At 36.5% G+C, this 22,627-nt stretch overlaps 1 protein-coding gene across 3 annotated transcripts in view; it reads left to right on the top strand.

Annotated features, from left to right (window-relative positions):
• LOC126511972 (COBW domain-containing protein 1) overlaps nt 1-21,448 on the top strand; it is a 45,383-nt gene extending 23,935 nt beyond the window's left edge. For 2 of the 3 annotated variants that reach the window (XM_050159505.1, XM_050159515.1), the window contains exons 9-15: nt 1,556-1,600; nt 7,658-7,714; nt 10,985-11,033; nt 18,168-18,236; nt 18,338-18,403; nt 19,902-20,031; nt 20,350-21,448. In XM_050159505.1, coding sequence (XP_050015462.1) covers nt 1,556-1,600; nt 7,658-7,714; nt 10,985-11,033; nt 18,168-18,236; nt 18,338-18,403; nt 19,902-20,031; nt 20,350-20,459 — 526 coding nt within the window. In that variant the 3' untranslated portion in view covers nt 20,460-21,448. The remainder of the gene's footprint in view (nt 1-1,555; nt 1,601-7,657; nt 7,715-10,984; nt 11,034-18,167; nt 18,237-18,337; nt 18,404-19,901; nt 20,032-20,349) is intronic. The other variant, XM_050159511.1, reaches the window with a different exon arrangement.
• The last annotated feature ends 1,179 nt before the right edge of the window (nt 21,449-22,627 follow it).

The raw sequence follows: 22,627 nt of genomic DNA, 5'->3' as shown, positions 1-22,627 counted from the left end.
ACCCTTCTTGATTTTAATGGTTTCCTTATTTGTCAACTGTGCTTTGTCTTCCAGATTGTTTTATGTGTACATTGCCTATGTGTATGGCTAATCAAAATACAATATTATAAATGATACTGTTATTAGTAAATAATCTAACAGTCATTTTGCTGGCTATCTTGGAGAGTCCCATTCTTTTTTAAACCAACGATGGACTTTTCAAATGAAGTAAAGTCCAGGGACTGTATCTTGAATTATTTTGTAAGACCTAAATTAGATACAGTCATATATTTCAATAACTTTCCTTATGTTCACTTTTAGTGACTGGAGTTTTTTTTAATAATAAATTAGCACTACCATATTTAAAATCTCTGTTGACCTTACATGTTGACTGTAGTACCACTGGTTTATATAATATATGCTATAAAACTGAATCAAAAATATATAACTCATTGAGAGGTCATTTGCAGTGATTATGATTACAAGAGAAAGAAATTTATACTTTTTTCCTCTATTTTTCTCTTATTTTAATAATAATAATGTTCTTAGGTTTTACTATAATAAGTAATGTTTTCTGTAGAAAGCAGATAATATTGCATAGTGTTTAGGAATATGGAGTTGAAGTCTGCCTTGGTTGCCATTACTGTTCTTATGGGGATTATTTAAGCTTCTTAAACATCATCTTCAAAACTTGAATAAAACCTATCTTACAAGTTTGCTTTAAGTAGTACCTGAGACCTATGAAACTGCAGATGAACCATCCCTGACACTTAGTAAGTGCTTCCTGAGCTGCTATTACAGTGAAAATTTGCTTCTTTGAAGAGGAGATTGAGACTCTCATTAAGTAGTCCACAAGTGAAACTTAGGTCAGAATCACTGTACACAGAAGGCTTACCCATGAGAACATACTGAACAAGCAGCGCATATTTTGGATATGTGTCTGTACAGAAAAGAGAATTAATGCAATAAAAATGCATAGGTGTTCATAGTGTTTAAGGGAATTAAAATATCTTGTGACATACAAAGGAAACCATTTTCTTTATTTTGGTGTTTTGTGTTTACTGTTTCTCCAGTGCGTATGTGTTAAAATTGGCTGTCATGCAAAAGTTTTGAGTATACAAAATATTAGGAATCTCTGCTACTTATGAATCATCTTCCTTTTCATTTTGGCAGTGCTGGGGTCACACCCAGGAGTTATGTGTGCATGTAGGCAAGCACTGTGCCAAGTTACATGCTATGTAAGGACCGTACACTGAGCCACATCCTTACCCTTTTCCTAAAGTGAAGGACCTTCTGTAACTCGCGGTCATAACTAGCCTTCCAGTTGTGTGGTAGGCTTTGAGTAACAAGTTTTCTTAAATGTGCAACTAGATTGTGTTAGATTTGTAGTTTGAAGAGAAAGAATCTAAGCCATTAAAAAATACAAATTTTTTTTCCATTTTTAGTTTTACTAATTCTGGTTACACCTGTATCTGTTTTCTTTTTTGTTTTAGGAATAATTGATTTTGTATGCTTTTTTTTTTTTTTAAAGTTACCATTTACTTTTTAAACCCTTTCCTTTTGCTTTTTATTTCAGATCAATAAATGGACTGGGAAAAGTTTTAGAAACTCAAAGATCAAGGTACTTTTTAAAGTTATTACTAGGACTGGAGGTATATATCAGTTGTAAGGTTGTTACCTAACATGCATAAGACCCTGGAGTTGACTGTATCACTGCATTAACCTTGCATAGTGCACATGCCTATACACTCAGTACTTTGGATGTATAGGCAGGAGACTAGAAGTTCAAGGTCATCCTTGACTGTGTAGGAAGTTCAAGGATAGGCTGGGCTACCTGAGGAGGGAGGAAGAAAAGGAAAAAAAAATCTATTACTAATATCAACAACAAATAACAGCCTTTGGTTGTTAAAAATTGATAAGTAACTTGATTATAATATAATAAAGACATAGATGCATTAAAGTAAGACCTAAAAGTTGTCTGGATGCTCTTTACAAATTAGTTTGCCGTATTTAGTTAGTACTTTTGCTAAGAACTACAGAGCTATGATAAATAAATCTGGAAAAACATATTCAGGAATTTTAACTTAAGGCCTTTAAATAGGTTTTTAATACTTTAAAATCTTAGTGTTGCAAAAAACTGCAATAAGAATACTGTAGTAGGAGCAACGGGCCTGCTTTTCATCCCACCCAGCTCCTGGCTGCCTGGCTAGCTTATGCCCCAAAATAACAACACACAAATTGTATTCATTTAAACACTGCCTGGCCCATTATATCTAGCCTCTTCTTGGCTAACTCTCACATCTCGACTAACCCATTTCTCATAATGTGTGTAGTACCATGAGGCAGTAGCTTACCTGGAAGGATTCTAATCTACATCCATCTTGGGCCGGAGCTTCATTGTGTCTGGCTCCATGGCATCTGACCTCACTTCCCTTCTTCCCAGCATTCTGTTTTGTCTACTCCACCCACCAAAGGGCTGGCCTATTAAATGGGCCAAGGCAGTTTCTTTATTAACCAATGAAAGTAACTCCTCCATCAGAATACATGGATTTTTGTAATGTTTAATTTCTTAATGCATTCCTTTATTTACATCTTCTATAGCTTCTTCTTGTAGTTCTGTTCATAAATATGTGCATAATCTTCTGAAATAGTTGTACTCTTTTAAAAAAAAAACCCTCTGTGAACTATACTTTTGTAGATTGAACTGTTTTCCATTGACTGCTGTCATGATTTCAGAAAACTTCAGTGTAAGGGTATTTTGTTACGCTAATATTGGGGACAAGAATGGCTTAGTAGACAGTAGACCCCTCTGAGACTCACAGCTGGCAGCCTAGTGCCACCCAGCCTGTAGCTGAGAGTCTTCTATTGTCTAATTCAGAAGAAGCCTTAGCTGAGTGGCTTGCTGCAATAGCACAGATTAGAGGTGCTGACAGACTGACAAAAGTGTGAGGCAGTAATCGCAGCAGCTGCTCTGAGCATGTGTGCAGCTGGAGATTTAATTTGGTATGCATCTGCAGGAGCCACAAATGCCTTTGGTGTGATCCCTCTACAGGCACTGTGCAAGCAAATGGGCTCCCAGATTTTTCAACTCTACTACCTAAACATGATAATCTAACACAAACTCAGAGCCATTCCTCATATGTCTTCTTCCTATCATAGCCTGTATTTGTTTTCTCCCCGATTTGCTTTCCTTTATAAATGACAGACATTTTCATAACCCTTAAATTAGCTTTAAGAATCATATCAGTAACCGTGTTTCTGTTGTGACAGCATGTATTCAGTTCGTATTTTCTCTATTTCCACTTCGAGATGATACATGTTCTAAATAAAGTTCATTCTGGATTAGCTTATTATGTAATGGTTTCATTCATCATATAGTTTTAGAATTTGCTCCCTTATAAGAATATTAATCATGCAGTGTTTATTACTTAAGGATGAGGGTGCAAGTGAAGAAAATCTTTATCTTCTCATTCTTCACGATCTGTTTATTGGCAGTGGATCTGAGACTCTGTCCTTGCTGGGAACACTGGAGTTAAGTTAGAGACCTTTTTCATGAAGATCAGCTATAAATAGGAGTCTTATTATTGGGTCATGAATCTTACATTAAGTATTTCCCCAAATTTCTTGAGACAGACAACAACTTGGGCTTCCCAATTTAGAAGCTAGAGAGTTAGTTCTTACAAAATAATTGGAGTTTTTTTTGTTTTGTTTTTTTGTTGTTGTTCTTTTTAAGCATTTTAATCCCATTAGTATTTTGAGGATGACAAAAGCAGGCAAAAGTGAAAGTGCTGTAAGCAAAAGCTCACCTTGACTTTGTGAAATGGAAGTAAAAATCATGTGTGGTGCTTTCTTATTAGTGTTTAAGCAGATTGGCCAGCAAATACAAGTTCTAATGACTGCGTAGACTTCCGAAGTAGGAGCAGATAGATAGAAGGCACGCATTCTTATCTTTTCTGTACTTTTTAAAATTTTAGAGATTCAAGTGAATTGAACAGAGGAGCATCAAAATGCAGCTGGTCAGTAACAAGTGAAGCATTTCAGCTTTCCATTGATTCCAGGCACATTAGGGTGGATTCAAGAACTAAGCCACAGAGAAGACAAAAGTACTTTTAAGACACTGGGTGGATCAGTCATTTGGGAAAAACTGAGAAGTGAACAAGCAAAAAAACAACATCTTAGGTATCTTTTTACTATGTCACAATAGAAATATTGACTGCACAGAGTTCTGTAAGAATAAGAAGGCAGAGAAATGACCAGATTTTCTTGATGAAGAGTCAGGAAAACTTGTTTAGGAAAATGATTTGATTAGAGTCTTAAACAGTGAATGGATTTTTTTTTTTTCAGAACGCCTGGAATACAGGTGATTTTTCCCCCCCAGGGGTACAGAAGCCTTAATATTTCAGGGATGATATTTTATAATGACTAGGACACATGGCTGCATGTAGCTAAGAGGAAAGGTATGTGAGTCTCCCACAAAGACCATGAATGCCATGATACATAGGATTTTTCTCCTGGTGGCAAGAAAGAGGCCCTGAAAGATTTAAAACTAAGAGACACTTGAGGGGTGGACTCTCTATGGTCTGGTCTCTGAAGTTTAGGGCATACAGGAAGATTAGAAAAACTGGGGTGGAGTGGGATGGGTGTGGGCTTAGAAAAGTTAATGAGAACACTTGGAATAAGTGCTAGAGTTTAGCTCCAAGCTTTTGGAAATAAGCTGAACTCACTGAATTTGGAAAGGTGGCCTTTAGGCAGTGTCCCTAAAGTTCTCCCACAGCTTCAGGCTGTGTAAGACAATAGAAGAATGAACTTTTGAAGATTTTCCCCTTTGATTTATTTTCCTATTTAATTTAAAATGATGATGGTCTTTTGATATTACTGTTTGAATGTCTGGGAAAATATCTGATGCTTTTATTTCTGAAGGAAGAAATTAAATGAACACCTTTAACACCATGAAAATTTTTCTAGATATGTTTTAAATGAGAATAGGCTTTCTTCTCCAAAGCAGTGCTAGTTTGGGGAAAAGTTCATAAAACTTAAGTGTGGAAGCTTATGCCTTATCCCCTTATACTGACCATTAAGAATTTGCTGAGAGACTCTGATACTTTATTATTATTCTGTTGTTGGTCCTTTCATTCATAGAAGTAAGTAACTAAAGGATCTGCTGTTAAGCAGAATTCTCTGAATGGTAGTGTTTTTAAGGACACTGTTGCAGTGGGGCAGTGGTGTATTTCGAAGGTTTTTTTAAAACACAGAACTGCATATTCACAGAATTGGCACATATAGACTTTCCTTGAAACTATTTGCTTCAGTGGAGATGATAATCTTGGGGTGGTTTTAACCTGTCTTTATAAATATTTGTTTAACTGTTAATGGAAAAGGAAGTATGTTTAATGCTAGGATTTTGATCCCTTGGTGTAAATTAATACTCAAAAATTTCTTCATTCTCAGAATATTTGCTTCCTTGCCTGATCATTTTTCTGGCTCTGAAATCCAGCATGTCCCATATTTGAAGTACTGATATAGTATATTAACATAGAGTAGTTTAATAAGATGGGAATTTTGTTTGTCTATGCCAAGATAAGCTTTCATAACCTTGCCGTGCACTGTCCTGAGTGTGCGGCTGTTTGCTGCTAGTGAACAAGGCCAGGCACAGCTGGCCAGTTCTGAGCTAAAGGAAGTGTTTTATCTTACATTTGTATGCTTAATCAAACATCTGGAATGTGACAGATGAACTTTGTTTTCCATGTAGAAATGTCTGACAGGCTGTTTGGGTCTAGTGTTGAAATGTAATTGTACTTTTGATTGTAGTTTTGTGTTCTTTTAAATATTCCCTTCATTTTAGTTTAATTATAAAATCACTGTTCTCTGCTCTTCCGTGTACTAAGGTTAAAACAGAAAATCAGTCATCCATTTTTGTAAATTTACTTCTATGTATTTAAACCAAACCAAGTGCTGGTTGGGGTTGATTCTTAGTGGTTTGAATCACTGCATTTATAATAAGGTTCAGTCATCAATAATTTTCCAGAGAAAGCGTTTGTTCTGACAGCATTGTGAACTGAGAAGCTTCACTTTATTTGAACCCTCATTCTGAACAAGTGAAATCAAACATGTGGTTCCAGAGGGAGCTAATATTAATTCACACTCTGGTGGTTTGACTCCTTTTGGTTTTATTTATATATTTTTATTCTGTTGATACTTAAGATTGATTCCAGAGCCTTACACATGCATTGTCAAAGTGCTGTTCTTCGAGCCCCAGAGTTCTAACATCCCCAACCCCCACCAGACAGTCTCACAATGTAGCTGTCCTGAAACTCATTATGTAGATCAGGCTGGTCTCAAAGACACAGAGATATACCTGCTTTTGCCTCCCAAATGCTGGGATTAAAGGTGTGTACCTCCATGCTCAGCTTTAGAGTTCTAGTATTTTTTTATAATTTATTTTTTTATATATATTGATGTTTCTTTTTAAAATTATTTTTATGGAACTATACCTTTTTCTCCATTCCTCTCCTCTCTAACCTCTCCTGTTACCCCATGCTCCTAACTTACTCAGGAGATCCTGTCTTTTAGATCCATGTATGTCTCTCTTAGGTCTTCTTTGTTGTCTAGGTTCTCTGGGCTTGTGGACTGTAGGCTGGTTTTCTTTGCTTTGTATTTTATGTACATTGATGTTTCGTCTGCATGTGTATTTGTGTAAGGGTATTGGATGCTCTAGAACAGGAGGTACGGATAGTTGTGATCTGCCATGTGGGTGCTGGGAATTGAACCTATGTCCTCTAGAAGAGCAGCCAGTGCCTTTAACTGCTGAGCCTCATATTTTTATATTAAATCACCAGCCCTAGTATTTTTCTATTACATAATTAACATAGAGAAGTTGTAAAAGAACTAGGAAAATCCCAAAGGCTTTTGGAATGTGTGCATACTATTATCCCTTTGTTACTTCTTTTATTTCGCTTAGAAAAGGTTATTTAGATAATTTTTAACTCTGAAAGTATTTTAAAGCATATAGAGTTATAACTGAAGGACAATCAGAAGTGGAAAGGAAACTTTTTTTGGAGCAGTAACAGGTTTTTGTTTGTTTGTTTTGTTTTTTGCCTGATCTTTACTATTCAGCTACTTTTAGAAATTTTAGGTAGACTTCTTTTACCATCTCTCTTTTTTTTCTTTCCTGTCATTTAATGTTTCTCCCTAAGTATAATATGTAGTTTTTAAAAAGATTTGTTTATTTTTATTTTGTGTGTTTGATTGTTTTGCCTGTGTGTATATATGTGTACCATGTTTGTGCCTAATACCCATGGAGGTCTGAAGAGGGCTTTAGAACTCCTGATACTGGAGTTCCAGGCAGTTCTAAGCCACCAAGAAGGTGCTGAGATGCAAACCTAGGCCCTCTGTAAGAGCAGCAAATGCTTTTAAACATTTAGCTCTCTCTAACCCCCAAGGCTGATTGGTTTCTATGCTTACATATTTTGATTAAAAGTCCTTAGAGATTTTACTTTTTGAGACAGGGACTCACATAGCCCAGGCCTTGAACTCACTATTGTAGCCAAGGATGTCCTTGAGCTTCTAATCCCTTTATCTAACTCCTAAATACTGTTGCCCAATTTGAAATTCTATTCTTGATGAATTGCATGTATTTTATAAAATTTTCAACTATTTAAATGCATTTTCTTCCTTTTAGAGTTCATCTCTCAAATATATTAGATCTACATGCCTATGATAGTCTCTCTGGAATAAGGTATGTTTTCAATATTTTGGTTATTTTTATGTAAACTTTTTTATTGTTTCCCATTATTTAGATGCCATTTCTTAGACATACAAGTTTGCTCTTTACTTTCTGAATAAAAAGAAAGTCTTACTTTGTAGCTTAAGTTGGTCTTTAGCCTTGTGATCCTCTGCCTCAGCCTCCCAACTTCTAAGATACAGGCGTGCACCAACACTCTTGGCTCAAAAGACCATTTCTAATTATGACCATGGAAGCTGGCTCTACATAATTATAATGTAAATGGTAATGTATCCTGGAAATCACCAGTATTTCTGTGCTGGCCATTATAATACTCTAAAAAAATTGTAAAATACAGAGAAAAATCTAACTGAGTGCTCTCATAGACTACTTCTTTCCCTTTGGTAATAGATCAATTTTCTGTCTCCTTTTGGAGGGATTTTTATGATAAAAGATGGAAAAAGTTTATTCTTAGACATCAGTGTTTTGCTATTCTTATTTTATTTTGCTTTGTTTTGAGACAGGATTTTGCTACATATAGCTTTGGCTGGCTTGGAACTTGCTGTGTAGACCAGACCAATGGGCCTGAACTTGCGTAGATCTGCCTGCCTCTGCCTCTGGTGTACTGGAATTGGAGGCATGTGCCAATGCATTCAACTCAATTCTTTATTTACTTTTCTAATTGTACTAAGAATATATAATGTAAGATCTTTCATAACAGATTTTTTTAAATTATAATACAGGATTATTAATTTTAGGCATGATGATATATAACACAGACTTGTAAAACTTGTTGAATGGCATGTCCTTATCTTTCCTTCCTGGAAACCAATCTCTTCAAGTGCCTGCATCTGTGGGCTGTGCTATTTTGTCCTTCAGTGACAGGACAGGACAGGACTCCCCTCCTTTTGTGTGGGTTCAGTTTCACCATTGGAAGGTTAAAACAAAAGTATAAAATTCCCCTTGATGATTCAAGACAAAAAATGAAATCAGAGCTCATTAGAGAGACCCAAAGGCAGAGGCCTGCATGGACTCTAAAGTGCACTTACATATACACAGACATGCATGTACACAAAGAGCACACATTTCTTTGTTCATCTAAAAATAAACATTTAAGTTGTTTCCACGTTTTAGCTCTTGGAAACAACGCTTATAGTATCTTTTTGTGTCTACTCAATATCATGAAAATAGATTCTTCTCTGAGTATTTTTAATTAGTAAGGCTGTTATTCTTATGAGTAGGCATAATGAGTGGCTCGGTACTTGTGAGCTTCAAGTAGGCATCCGGTCCTCCACATTTTTACTATTGTGCACTCTTTGAAACAGCTTCTGAAGTAACCCATGAGTATATGACATGGTGTTTTAATGGACCTCTTTATCTTATAGAGAATTTTAATTCCCATTTACTGTGATTTTTAAAAGTGGAACTACTTTAGTGCCTAGAAGTGTGGAATATGCAAGACAACTGTTTCCTCATGTTTTAAATTAAAATCCAGAGAGGTGGATTTTTCATCTCCTAAGTCAAGGGCTAGAACTAGCCATTCTAGAAGTTAAGTCATTAATAAAGAGCTGCTTTCACTCACTGCCTCTGTGTTGGACTTTTAGAGTAACTCAGTGACAAATGAAAATACTGCTGCTGTGAATAAATCTGTGTTCACTTTTCTTGGTCTAGTCTGTAGGAAGATAGGAGTGTCTGGTGCATGTGAATCACTTATGAGTATGTGTTCATTTAAATACATTCCTATGGAGGTGGTATGATCAGAGCACCTGATTGCTGCTTTCCCCAGGGTAAAGTTTTCCTGGCCCATTTTCCTGCTGTACATTTTGAGTACTCAAGAGTTTTTATACTTAATGATGAATGCATATGGAATATGAAAATCATTAGGAATTGCATTGATTATTTTTCACACAAAAAATTCTGATAATGAATTTCAGGTTTTAGTAGAATATGCTTGTCTGCTATACTAGAGTACAGTTTCTTTTCTTTTTATTAAAACAGACAATTCTGGGACTTACTAGGAACTAACCCTAAAGGTTCCTTGTTAATCTTTTTGACTTTTACTTGGATGTGACGTTGTATGTACTTACTGTCTGGCAACACTGAAACATGATTTTCCTACAATTTTCTGATCTTATTCGACTTTTGATTAAGAGCAGTTATAATATTTTAGTAATACCAAAAGGAGTGTATATGTGATGTTGTCCTCCAGTTGTAGATGAGACCTTTGCCTGGCTTCTTTTTGCTTAGCTGTTTCAATAGGAGAATCCAGCCCTGGGCAACCAGCTGGGAAGGATTTAATTTGACACTTTCCCTACTAGCCTCCCCACCCCCCAGTGTGAGTCATTCCTTCCACAGTGGTTCCTACAGCCTAGACTTGCTGTTACTAATTCACCCCTCACTGTGCTTCAAGACAGAACATCTGCAAGACTTTAAGTCCCTCCCCTCCCTCTGCCCTGTCACCATCACCGTCTAAATGTGTGCTCCAGTTGTTATGGTGGTAATTTGTTCTGCAATCTTATGGTTCTTCTCATAACAGAACAGTGCATTCTTAAGATTCTGACTGGCTTTTTTTTTTTTTTTTTTTTTTTTTTTTAAAGTCAGGGTCTCACTATGTAACTCTGACTGTCCTGAAACTCACTATGTAGTCCTGGCTGACTTCCAACTCTGGCTCCTGAGTGCTAGATTAATGGGTGCATCACTATGCCTGGCTTCATTTTTTTCTTAACTGGTAACTGATTATATAGGAAATTTGTACTTGGATTCTTTTTGTCTTTTAATAATATATATGTATATCCAATGGAAACCCTTAACAAAGGAAAGTTTACATTTCTAACTTTTTAAAGCTACCAACATATTTTCATATCAAGGAAACTTGGAGCACTATAGGATGGCCATGCCTGTGTTCCTAAGCCTGTTGAAATTATTGTATTAACCTACTAGAATTATAAAGAAATCTACTGCCATATTTAGCAACAGAATATTGCTAAAATATTAGTTTTTCCCTTCATTGAATCATACTTATGATGTGATTAGATGTGCATTCAAAAGATTTTTTTATATCTTAGATCTGTCAGCTTTTCTCTACATATATCTTAGATCTCTCAGTTGTTCTATACAAATATTGTATATATGTATAAATTTAGACTATACGAAGAGTGGGTAAATTGGAACTTTGTGATAGATTTGATTATGAAATGTTCCTTAATTGGCCTTGTGTCTCTGAATAATGGATAATATTAAATCGGAAATATGCTGATCTTTGAATCTGTAATTGGTTGTTCTTAGTTTACAGAAAAAACTTCAGCATGTGCCAACAGCACCCCACCTTGATCAGGTAAAATTAAAATTTTGTAAAATTTAAAGTGTTTCTTTCAATTTCAGTTCTACTTAGGATACTTCTTGTTAGATCTCTTTCTAAAATACTATTTATAGCTTAGGTTGGCAGTGTTGATAGTTTTACACGTCTTTAGGGGTATGTAATCTAGTTTAGCATGAGAATTTGTTCTGTGTTAGGAAACATTCTAATCCTCATGTTTCCTGATATTTTATAAAATTCTGTATTCAAACTTATTTTGAGGAGAATTTCTACCTAAATGAAACATGGAGATTATTTTTGCTTTCTGCTTAAACTGTATTTAACTAATTGATTAGGGGACAGTAAAGGATGGCCTATTTAAATAAAAACTCACCTTGAATTTTACTTTCAGTAGCACTGTAAATTTGAACTCTAGTTTTTTTTTTTTTTTTTTTTTTTGTGATTCCTGAGGGTGATATTTAAGATGCTAGGGACAAAGTAAGTATGTTTTCTTTAAACCATGTTTCTCCTAAGTAAGTCCTGGAGGGCGGAACTTTAGAGTAACTCCGTGATTTCATTTAAAGCAGTGAGAGGACTTGTGCTGAACCGTGTGCCTGGCTCCTCTGTCTGGAAGCTGTGACTGACTTCTCAGGTCTTTATCACTTGTAATGGGGCCAGGATAGCAACAGTTACTTGTACATTTGTCTTCATTTAGCTCATGTTCCTAGGGGGCTGTACCACCATGTGCATGGTATATTTCTCAGAGAATATGGCTCATTACCTCTAAAATGAGTGAGAGAAATAGTAAGTCCTTGGCAGTGGAATTTTAGGGGAAATTCAGTGTAGATGGCATTTAGTAGCAGTCCTAGGATGAAGTTTAAGCCCATATTACTGAACTTCTGGGTTCAAGATATTACATTAGGAATCTGGGATTTAAAGATGAAGAAAATGGAGTCCTCACAAGAACCTTTATGATGGCCAGTATCTATAGTCATGGTGCCTTGAATGCACCCCATGATGGTATTTGTAACATCATGCAATGTGATTTGAAACACTTCCTCATTGAAAATAATTGTACATTGCATAGCATAGGATTTGATATGTAATAGCATCTCAGTGAATATTTGTCAAAGGAATGAAAAGCTGAGATGCTCCAACAGTGGTGTGATTAAGAACCACCTACGGAGCATCCTGCCTTCCTACCTTTCTGCCCTTCTTGCTGTCCGAATTTAGATACTCCATAATTCCTCCAGAAGTGAAGCTTAGAAATAGGAATGTTAGTCATAGCTTAACTTTTTATTATGAATATTTTCAGTGCTATGCAAAAGGAAAGAGACTAAAATGGGTCTCTTTATACATCAGTTTAAAAGTTATCAACGTTTTGCCAATTTTAATTCATCCATCTTCCCAATATTTCTTTGCTGAAGTTTGAAATGTATGTTTTTAAATAGTAAATTTCAGACATATATAAAAGTAGAATGGCATAAAGAACCTGTACAGACTTACGACTCCTGCTACAGCATGTTAAAGCAAATCCCAGACGTTACGTCATTTCTCCAGTAAATAGGGCATGTCTGTTTTTGTTAAAACTCAACGTGAGTTTCTGATATACTGCCCTGCTTTAAATGCATAAATATAGAGCAAAAGAATATTCCAGAGAAAGGGATCTAGGATTCAAGCATGAACCTTTTTGTTGGTTTAATGGATCAAAGTTATAGAGAAGGAACTGCATTTCTTCTTCACTCATTGGCAAGTTCAGGGCTGAAGACTTCATCACAAGACAGATTAGCAAGAAGAAAGCATACGGTTTTTAACTTGTTAGTTTTTATGATATGGAAGCCTTCATAATGAAATCATTAAGAATCGGTTAAACCTGCATGTTTCTGTGCTAGGTTTGATTAAAAACAAAGAGTTGTAGAGAACTAAGACAGGGAAAGAATATGGCCTAAAAATACTAAATTGGAAGATTTAGCAAAAGTTTATTTGTTTAGAATCTTCTTTGTGACTTTATCTTCAGACATAAGCTATAGTGTCCATTCATTGCTCCAGGGATTTGGACCTTACTGGGGTATGAGGGAATGAAGAAAAGACAGACACCGCTAGGGGAAAAAAAAAAAAAAAACACACACACACACAGAAAAGCTGAGATTGGGTGGTCTGGGCTCTTGACTGAAAAAACTTCAGCAGGTGAGAAGCACAGGGTTTATTTTATAGAGTTGAGCAGAATTTATGGTATATAGCATGACCAAGGAGACATGTTTAGCTAATTTTGGTAGGCATGATCTCTGTAGGGAAGCAGACTTGAGACCATAAATATCTGGTTAGTGGTATATATTCTCTGCATATACTGTCAACACCTGCATTTGGTCCCCCAAAGAAGGCTTTGTCATTCATCTGAACCTGAGGCTGTACCTTGACATGGCTGTATGTATTTCAACAACACATATTCACTCAAGACTTCCTCCTTTCCCTACAAATAAGGTTGCTCTTTTCTTGGTACTTCTCACATGAGTATCTTAAGATCTGTTACAGGGAAAGCACAGAAAAGCAGTCCTATGTTTATGGCCTGTTTCAGAGAAAAGGGGGAAAGGTGGGGTGGGTAGAGTGGGTGAGCTGGTTTTCCTGCTTTTGTTTTTCAAATGCCAAAGTGCTACATTTTGATCTAGAATATTCTACTGGTTACTTTTCTTGTTGCTTTAACAAAACACCTGACCTGAGCAACTTAAAGAAGGAAGGATTGGTTTGGCTTACAGTTTGAGGTGTGGAAGTCTTGGCAGCAGGCGCCTGCACTAACTGGTCACATTGCATCTGCAGTCAGGAAAGGCAGAGAGATGGATGCTGGTGCTCAGTTTGTTCTATCCTTTTCCTTCCGTTTAAGACCCTAGCCTGTGGAGAAGTACTGGCATATTCAGGGTGGATCTTTCACCACTTAAACCTTTCTGGAAACATGCTTAATTATTTCCTTAATTTTTTTAAATTTAATTTTATTTTATGTGCATTGGTGTTTTGTCTGTATGTTTATCTGTGTGAGGGTGTCAGATCCCTGGTACTAGAGCCACAGAAAGTATTGAGCTGCCACATCAGTGCTAGGAATTGAACCCAGGTCTTTTGGAACAACAACCAATATTCTTAAGCACAGATCCAACTCTCCAGCCCCTCCATAGTGTTTCTAAATCTAGTCAAATGACAATGAAGGTTAACTGTTACATCTAACCTTAACCTTATCAAAAGCTTTAGGAAAGATGTTTTTTTCATATAAAGTAAACGATTCAGGTTTTAGTGTGTAATTCAGCATTATTTGTGTACACACACACATATTCGTCCATGTGTACAAATCTACTCAGGTCAATATAATAAGTGTATCTAAAAATGTATGGAAGTTCTGTATGCACCTTCTGGACATACAGAGAATGGACACTTGCCATTTTGACTTGAATACTAAAGAGAATTTTGAACTAGTTAGGGTTTTGTTGACTGATTGTTTGCTTTAGTAGATACAGTGGAAGGGGAAAGCCAACAGTTTCACTGTTTGAAAGTGAGAACATAGTCCCAGAGAAGCAGGCTTTTAGTGCAGAAATCTTTTTAGATGACTGGAACTGGAAGTTTGTTCTCAGGCAAAGAAGGCTCGCACTAATGTGCTAGAGAAGCAGGACTTGCCTTTGGGATCGTGCTCTGCTGGGCACTTGGAGGCAGAAAATACCACAGAGGCAAAGAACAGTAAAGGGCTGGAGCGTTGGAGACAGAGGTATTTGACTGCATTGCTGAGCTTGGTTTTCCAGATAAAGAAATCGTGTAAAAGTTATTTACATAGGCTATAAAACTGATAATCTAGTGAGTTAACTGGGAAAATAAGCCAAGTCAACAAACCAGAGTTACTGTTAATTTTATTTTAGAGGATTTCTTTATTAGGCTTTAGTTGTCCTGAATTATTGCCTCATTTTTCTGCTTTTGTGTTACTAGTCATGAGAAGAGACAGTTTTAGATTCAAAGCAGAAATAAATTTCAAAATCTAGTCTGAGGGTGGTAATACCTAGGATATGCTATGAGTTATTGAAGTTTTATTCCTGAGAAGTATTTACTGTAATTCACCTTTTTTATTTTGCATTATTCCTTGTTTAATCCTAAAAAGGTGAGCTGGTATGGGAATATAAATGAGAACGCCCAAGTGACAGCTTATGGCTAGTTTTATTTATAGAGGCAATTTTGAATTTTTACTACAATTTATAGCTTTCATCATTTTTGAGTTTTCCTTATATGAGAAGACTTTAACTAGTATGAAAAGCCACAGTTCCAAAGTAGAGGCATCCACCTTGAACCCTATTAGGTATTGTCTTAATTTCAAGACTCATTTGTGCCTATTGCTGGAGTAAATTATACCCTTTTAAAATAAGTAGGTAATAGCAAGGTGTTGTGTTACCTGTATTCCCAGTTCTGAGGAGGTAGATGCAGAAGTATCAACAGTTCAAAACCAGCCTGGGGTACTTGAGACCGTCTCAGAAAACAACAAATAACTGAACAAAGTCTTATCACTAACTTGCAAAAGAAAAAAGATGCTGATTATACAAGACTTTAAGCTGACAATAAAGCAGAAAGTGTACTGAGTTCTGTGTTGAGACATTCTCAGTAATAAAAGCTGTTATTCAACTTGAATGAAATACACTTATATACGTTTTTGAAGACAAATTATTTTCTTTTGAATTTGACATGTGTTTCATTTGGGAATCTTTTACAATTTAGCTAGATATAAGACTTTAGACACTTAAAGTGAGTGATCTATTTAATGAAGAAAAAAATCAGCATTTAATTTAAATTCATAATATTACTTTGAACAAAAAAAACAAATAATTTTAAAGTAAGATATGTTTACTAAGATCTTAAAATAAGTCCTTTGTATTGTGGAAAAAAAACAACAACAAAAACTCCTTAAGTTGATGTCTGTCTTGTAAAGAAATTCTAGGTGTGCAGTGTTTGTAGTGTGTGTGTTGTACACAGAGCTTTGTGTCTTGTGGGACTCAAATGGACTCACTGGACAGCAGCTTCTCAGTGCTGCCCTCACAGCCCCAAGTAGCTGCCATTTTATTTTCTGATTTCTGTAAGTTTTAACTATTTTAAGCACTTAATGTGAGTGTCAATATTTGTTCTATTACTGGCTCATTTCGTCTAGCATAGCATCCTCCAAGTTTATTCGCATTTTACTATATGGCAGGATTTCCTTCCTTCCTGAGACCAAATAATAATACATTGTACGTACATATCACTTAAAAAAAAAAAAAAACTTACTTGTTGATGAGCACTGAAGTAATTTCTAGCTTTTGGTTTAATTATTGTAACAAAATGCAGGTAGAGCCCTCACAATCTATGGTTTCCAATCTGTGTAATCAACTGCAGTCCAAAATATTAATTGGAAAAATCCCATAAATAAATAACTCACCAGTGCAAAACTGCATGCTATTCTGAGTAGCATTATGAATCATCTCACCATCCTGCTGTGTCCTGATTGTTGTGTGAATCATCCCATTGTCTGCTGGATCCACGCTGAATTCAGTACCTGCCCATCACTCACTGAGTTGGCACCTCTGTTGCCAGATCGACTGTAGCAATATCATAATGCTTATGTTCATGTGACCCTTGTGTTACGGAATCACATCCCAAAGCCAAGACTAATAATGTTGACAATACAGTGTGTCAAAGAGAAGCTGTAGAGTGCTTCCTTTCTGTGAAAAGGTGATTTACTAAGAAAGGAGGGAAATCATATATTGAGATTGGTAAGATATCTGCTCAGAATGAATTTACTATCTGTGACATTGTGGAGGAAGAAAAAGAAACTTGTGCTAATTTTACATTTGGATTTAAACCTGGAAGTTCTAACACAGCATGTAAGCACTTAGTTAAACTGAAAAGGCATTAGCTGTGTCTCAGTATTACCTGTAGTTTCATACAAATGCTCTATTGCATGTCCCACAGATAAAGGGAAGTGCTTTAAATGCCTTACATTTTAAAGTCCAACATGCTTTCTTAAATTGACTTTACTTCTGATATTTGCGTAAGAAAGCATTCTGTTTGCATATTGACAATATCAGAGGATTAAGTGTTAGCATATTGATTGTCCTGCACTGATCTTTAATGCTTGTAGCTAGTCTCTAAGTTTGCATAAAAAACAATTCTGAAGCTGGTGGGCACGCTGATGGCACACCTGAAGCCCTAGCATGCTAAACTTGAAACAGGGATTATGAGTTCAAAGCAAACTTGGAATACATAGCAAGACCCTATTTCAAAACCAATGAAACAAGAATTAAAGTAAACAACTCAGCATTTTTATGTTTTCTTCTGCAGTCTTAAGTGGTCTTCTAAAATGCTTGGGGAGATGAGCATTTCTAAGATGTTACACAGACTCACTTCCTCTGTCTTCCTGTTACAAACTTCTGAGCTTTGACTTGAGATCTCACTGTCCAGGGTGAGGGTGTTGCTTTAACAACGTGTTTAGCCTTGTGTATTTCCATTGCTGAGATGGAGGTTTGGGGTTATGTTGTTGTCAAAGGGAGGTCTGAATTTTAATTAAGTAACCAGTTAGAGGAAACTTTAAGCTTCTTTAGAGAAGACAGATCTTTTGAGATCAGGAGGAAGCATAAATCTGAATTCTGTAAGCGATTCTCCAGGGACCTAAGCCAGAAACGCACTGCTGCCAGCCTCGCTGATAACTCCTTCCTTTCACTCATCACAGTGCTGGCTCATTTAGAGACCATGCCTTTCTTCCTAAGAGAGCAGAATCACACCGTTGTTTTGAGTAGTGCTTCTGCATCAGGGTGGTTTATTCTTCTGAGCTTCATTTGTCCAACTTATAAAGGGAAACAGTCCCCACTTCCCAGGATTGCTGTGATGAGCAGAGGAAAAGATGCGATGAGCCTGGCAGAATGCACACAGTGTGTGCTACCCTCCTTTTGTGCTCAGGACACTTACATGAAAGAGTTTTTGTTTGTTTCTGTTTTTAAATACTGTTGATCTACTTTGTAGAATTGATAATTCCCAAAGAGGAAAATAATGATTAATAACATTATTAGTCAGCTAAAGCTCCATAAGTATAGCTCTTTTCTATTTTTATCTTCAAACTGGTTATAGTTTTAAAAATAGGTGGATGATTCAATAAAACTTACGGATTATTCTCTTGATTTGCAGAGTATTGTTACAGTCACATTTGAAGTACCAGGAAGTGCAAAGGAAGAGTGTCTAAATGTATTTATCCAGGTGAATGCAATTTTAACTGATTAATGATTCATGAGCTGTTTTGTTGCATAGTTGTTGCATTTGCAGTGGTTGGTCTTATGAAATTGTGTCGCCCAATACAGAATCTCCTGTGGGAAAAGAACGTGCAAAACAAGGACGGCCACTGCATGGAGGTCATACGACTGAAGGTAATAGTCTGCAGTTTTCCCTCAGACTTGGCAGAGAGAATCCTTTTCTTAGCTGTAAAAACCATACTTGGTTTTAAACAGAAACACTATTTTTAGTACAAACAACCTTTGTCTGCCTTCATTCTAATAATTTCCATTGCTGAAAAGGAACTTTAGAAATCACTGTTAAAACAACAATAACAAAACAACAACAACAAAATCATGGTTTATTTGCACCACTTCATTGCGTGCTGCACCTCAAACGACCTGTGTGCCTTGGTTCATTAGCCCGGATCTCCTCTGCCAGGTGTTCCCAGTAGTTATCTGGCTTATAAGCTTGGCACTGTCAAACCTGTTCTTCTTTGCATAGATTGGTCACTTAGAGAAATGCTTTATTTTTACAAGAGAGCTTCATTTAACAGAGAAGTAATGTTGAAAATTCTGCCACTGCCGAGTCTTATGTTACTTGATGCATTTGGCAGACACTATAAACATTTGTCATATTTTATACAGAGGTACAAAACACTGAAATTCTTGTTCAGTTTGGAAAGCCATTCATATTACTTGACATTTGGATGTGTGTGTTTGTGTTTGTTTGTCTGAATGTGGGTGAACATAACACACAATGTGCAGGTGGAGATCAGAGGATAACTTTGTGGGAGTCAGTTCTCTCCTTCTGTGGGTTCTGGGAATCAGACTCAGTTTGTCATGTCTTAGAGGTAAGTGCATTTACCCTCTGAGTCAGCTACCTTGCCACCCCCACATTGAACTACAGTTGAAAATAATAGCTTTCAATTTGATCATTACCTAAATTTATTGTAATACATTTCCAAAACAGATTCACCGACAGAATACCTTAATTTCTCAAATTTCCTTGTTAATTTGTGAAAGAAGTACGAGACCTTTAAGGCAGAGAAGTTAGTGTGATATGATGCAATAACAGATTTGGTCACTTTCAGTTTTTTGTTGTGATAAATAACATTGAAAAAAATCCTAATATATTCATTTTAACAGTAGAAAAAGGAATCATTGTTAGGCATGATATACAGTCAGGCAAATGAATTCTGCGAGTTTGAGGCCAACCTGGCCTACATAGCAAGTTTCAGGCCACCTAGGGCTTTAGAGCAATTTCCTATCTCAATAAAACAAGACAACAAAACAGAAAAAAGAAAGTAATTCTTTATTTTTCAAGAAGTAGCCAGGTGTGGTGGTGCACACCTTTAATACCAGCACTCAAGAGGTAAAGGCTGGCAGATTTCTGTGTTTGAAGCCAGCTTGGTCTACAGAGGGAATTGCAGGAGAGCCACAACGACACAGAAAATCCTGTCTTGGGAGGGGAGGTCAGTATACTCAAATTTATTAGAAGTTTTAAAAACTTAAAATAAGCAAATAATTGAATCAGGTTTTTTCCTACCTTTATTATGAGATTGTCTTTTGAAAAACAATATTTTCAAATTTGATGTATTATTTCTGCTTGCAAATTTGAGATGGAACTGAGTGATCATTGTTCTTTGAGCAGGGGCTGATATCCATCAAAGACAAACCACAGCAAGTGATTGTGCAAGGCATCCATGAGCTGTACGACCTGGAAGAGAGCCTAGTATGTTGGAAGGACGATGCTGAGAGAAGAAGTCAGCTGGTCTTTATTGGTAAGTAACAAAACACACAACTAGGTTTGTAGGAGACATAATGTGCTGTTGAACCAGTATTAACTCAATAAGCTTGTGTATTTGTCTGAATCACAGATAATGTAGGATTTTGCTAGAACTTTGTTTTTCAGATGACTTAGAAAAGTGGTTACTTCAAGTGCTAACTTGGATTTGAGGCTTACCTAGAAAGCTGTAGAAGGAACCATGCAGTTACTGTGGACCTGGTAGATCACTAGAGAGCACCGTGCATTTAAACACTGGAAATCAAGATGCTGTTTTCGTAAGCCTCATGTAATCACTATTTTGTTTTATTCTCAGGCAAGAATTTAGATAAGGAAGTTCTTAAGGAACTCTTCCTCACTGCTGTGGCAGAAACAGAAGAGCAGAGGACAGCACCTGGCAAAGATCAAGTTTGTCCATCACACTAGAAGCCATTTCTTACCAAAAGAACTGATAAGAAAAACAAGGATCAGTTTCCTACTGGATGTATTTCAATCCTGAATTCTTTCATTACCTCTGTTAGGAGTTAGGAGTGTACTTTATGATAGTATTTATTTTATAAAATACATGAGGTTTTAGTAAATCATTATAAAACATTTGATACTCATATAATAAAATATATCCTCTGAAGGGTTATTTTGAGACAATATTTCACAACAATTCCAGAATTTTCTTTCAAGTTTAAGCATGAATACCAACAACTTATGCTTCATTATATTTGTAAAAATGTGGCAAACTTTAACATTTTCCTTTTCCTTTTAAACTTCAGATAATTACAGAGATACAATGATTGTATTGAGAGTAACAAAAATATTAAAACAAATGCTGTCATTGTATTTTTAAAAATATTTAATCTTTTTTGTTTGTTTTGTTTGTTTTTTGAGACAGGGTTTCTCTGTAGCTTTGGACCCTGTCCTGGAACTTGCTCTGTAGACCAAGTTAGCCTCGAAGTCACAAAGATCTGCCTGTCTCTTCTTTCTGAGTGCTGAGATAAAAGGCATATGCCACCACGACCCAGCTTACCCTTTATTTTTATGTTATGTGTATGGGTGTTTTGCCTGCATGTATATCTGTGCACCATGTGCATCTATTGCCTGAGGAGTCTGGAAGAGGGCACTGGATCCTCTGGGACTGGAAGGTCCTTTGGAAGAGCAGCCAGCATTAACCACTGAGCCATCTCTTCAGCCCTGTTGCTATGTTTTTAATGGACCGAGTCTCTAGTGTTCCTAAAGACTTAAAGAGGAGGAAATCTGAGACAAAGAAATTAAACTGTCTCTTAGAATCAATGCCAAACCGTACTGATAGTGTAATGATACTTCAGCTCTTTGTTCTCTGTTTTATGCTTAGAAGATTATAATTGTGGAATGTTAAGCTGTAGTTTTATTGCTGGCATTAAATTCATCTTGCCTATTTTGAATTGTGTTAGTTTTTTGTATAATCTGAGAAGTAGTGAGGTGCGATACCTTTACTTACCATAACTGCAGATCACTATGTGTGTATGTGCTCGCGCGTGAATAAACACGTGTAGATCAGAGAACAACTTTTGAGTCAGTTCTCTCCCTCCACCTTGTTTTGAGACTTCTTTCTGCTACTGGGCTGTGCACACCGGCCTTTGGAACTTGTAGCCAGCAACTCCCTGTCTCTGTCTCCCCTCTCACTGTGGAATTGCCAGAGCTGGGATTATAAACTCAAAAGAAGTCTGAATTCTAGTTACCAAAGGTTTATGGCATGCACTTTTACCTGTAGCTTTGCCATCTTGCTGGCCTCACAGATAACTTTAAAAACCGATTTCTAAAATTTATATACATGTATGTTCACATATGTGAACATGTGTATTGGTTCTGTGGAGACCTGAAAAAAGCATCAAGACCCCCTCAAACTGGAGTAACACACAGTTGTGGGTTGCTGTGCATGCTGGCAACTGAATTCAGGTATTCTGTACATGAATGGTAAGAGATTTATTTTTTCTAATTAGAAAAAAAATTTATTTATGCTCTTTCCATGCATCTTATTGTCCAGGAAACATTCTTGCATGTTTCTGAATTTCTTAATACCACACAGATTGTTTAAAGGTGAAGGACCACTGGAGGAACTGACCAGCTGCCCAAACTTCTCAGACCTCAGAATCTTCTCAATTTACATTAATTCTGAAAATCTGAACCACCTTGTCCAAAAATGACTAGGGGTATGTTAGTTAAGGTTCTCTAGGGCAGGGTTCTCGACCTTCCTAACGGAGCCATTCTTTAATACAGTTCCTCATGTTGTAGTGACCCCTAACCATAAAATTATTTTCATTGCTACTTCATAACTGTAATTTTGTTACTGTTATCAATCATAATGTAAATATCTGATTGATGTACAGGATATCTGATAAGCCACCTCTGTACAAGAATCATTTGACTTCTCCATTTGGTTGCAGTGCACAGGTTGAGAACACTGCTCTAGAGGCACAGAACTGAGAGAATGCCAGCAATGGTTGTCTCCTGATAGGAAGACTCCTGCAGGTGTTCAGTCCACACGGCTGGATTCTCAGTTGGTCTTTAATATATTTTGGGGATCCCAAAGAAGTTGGTTCTAGTACGAGCAAAGGAATGCC

Source organism: Alexandromys fortis, unplaced genomic scaffold (assembly GCF_014885135.2).
Source record: "Alexandromys fortis isolate MF-2015 unplaced genomic scaffold, M_Fortis_MF-2015_v1.1 scaffold_10, whole genome shotgun sequence".
Lineage (NCBI taxonomy): Eukaryota > Metazoa > Chordata > Mammalia > Rodentia > Cricetidae > Alexandromys > Alexandromys fortis.
Note: the sequence above shows the minus strand (reverse complement) of the source record. Positions and strands in the feature narration are given on the sequence as shown.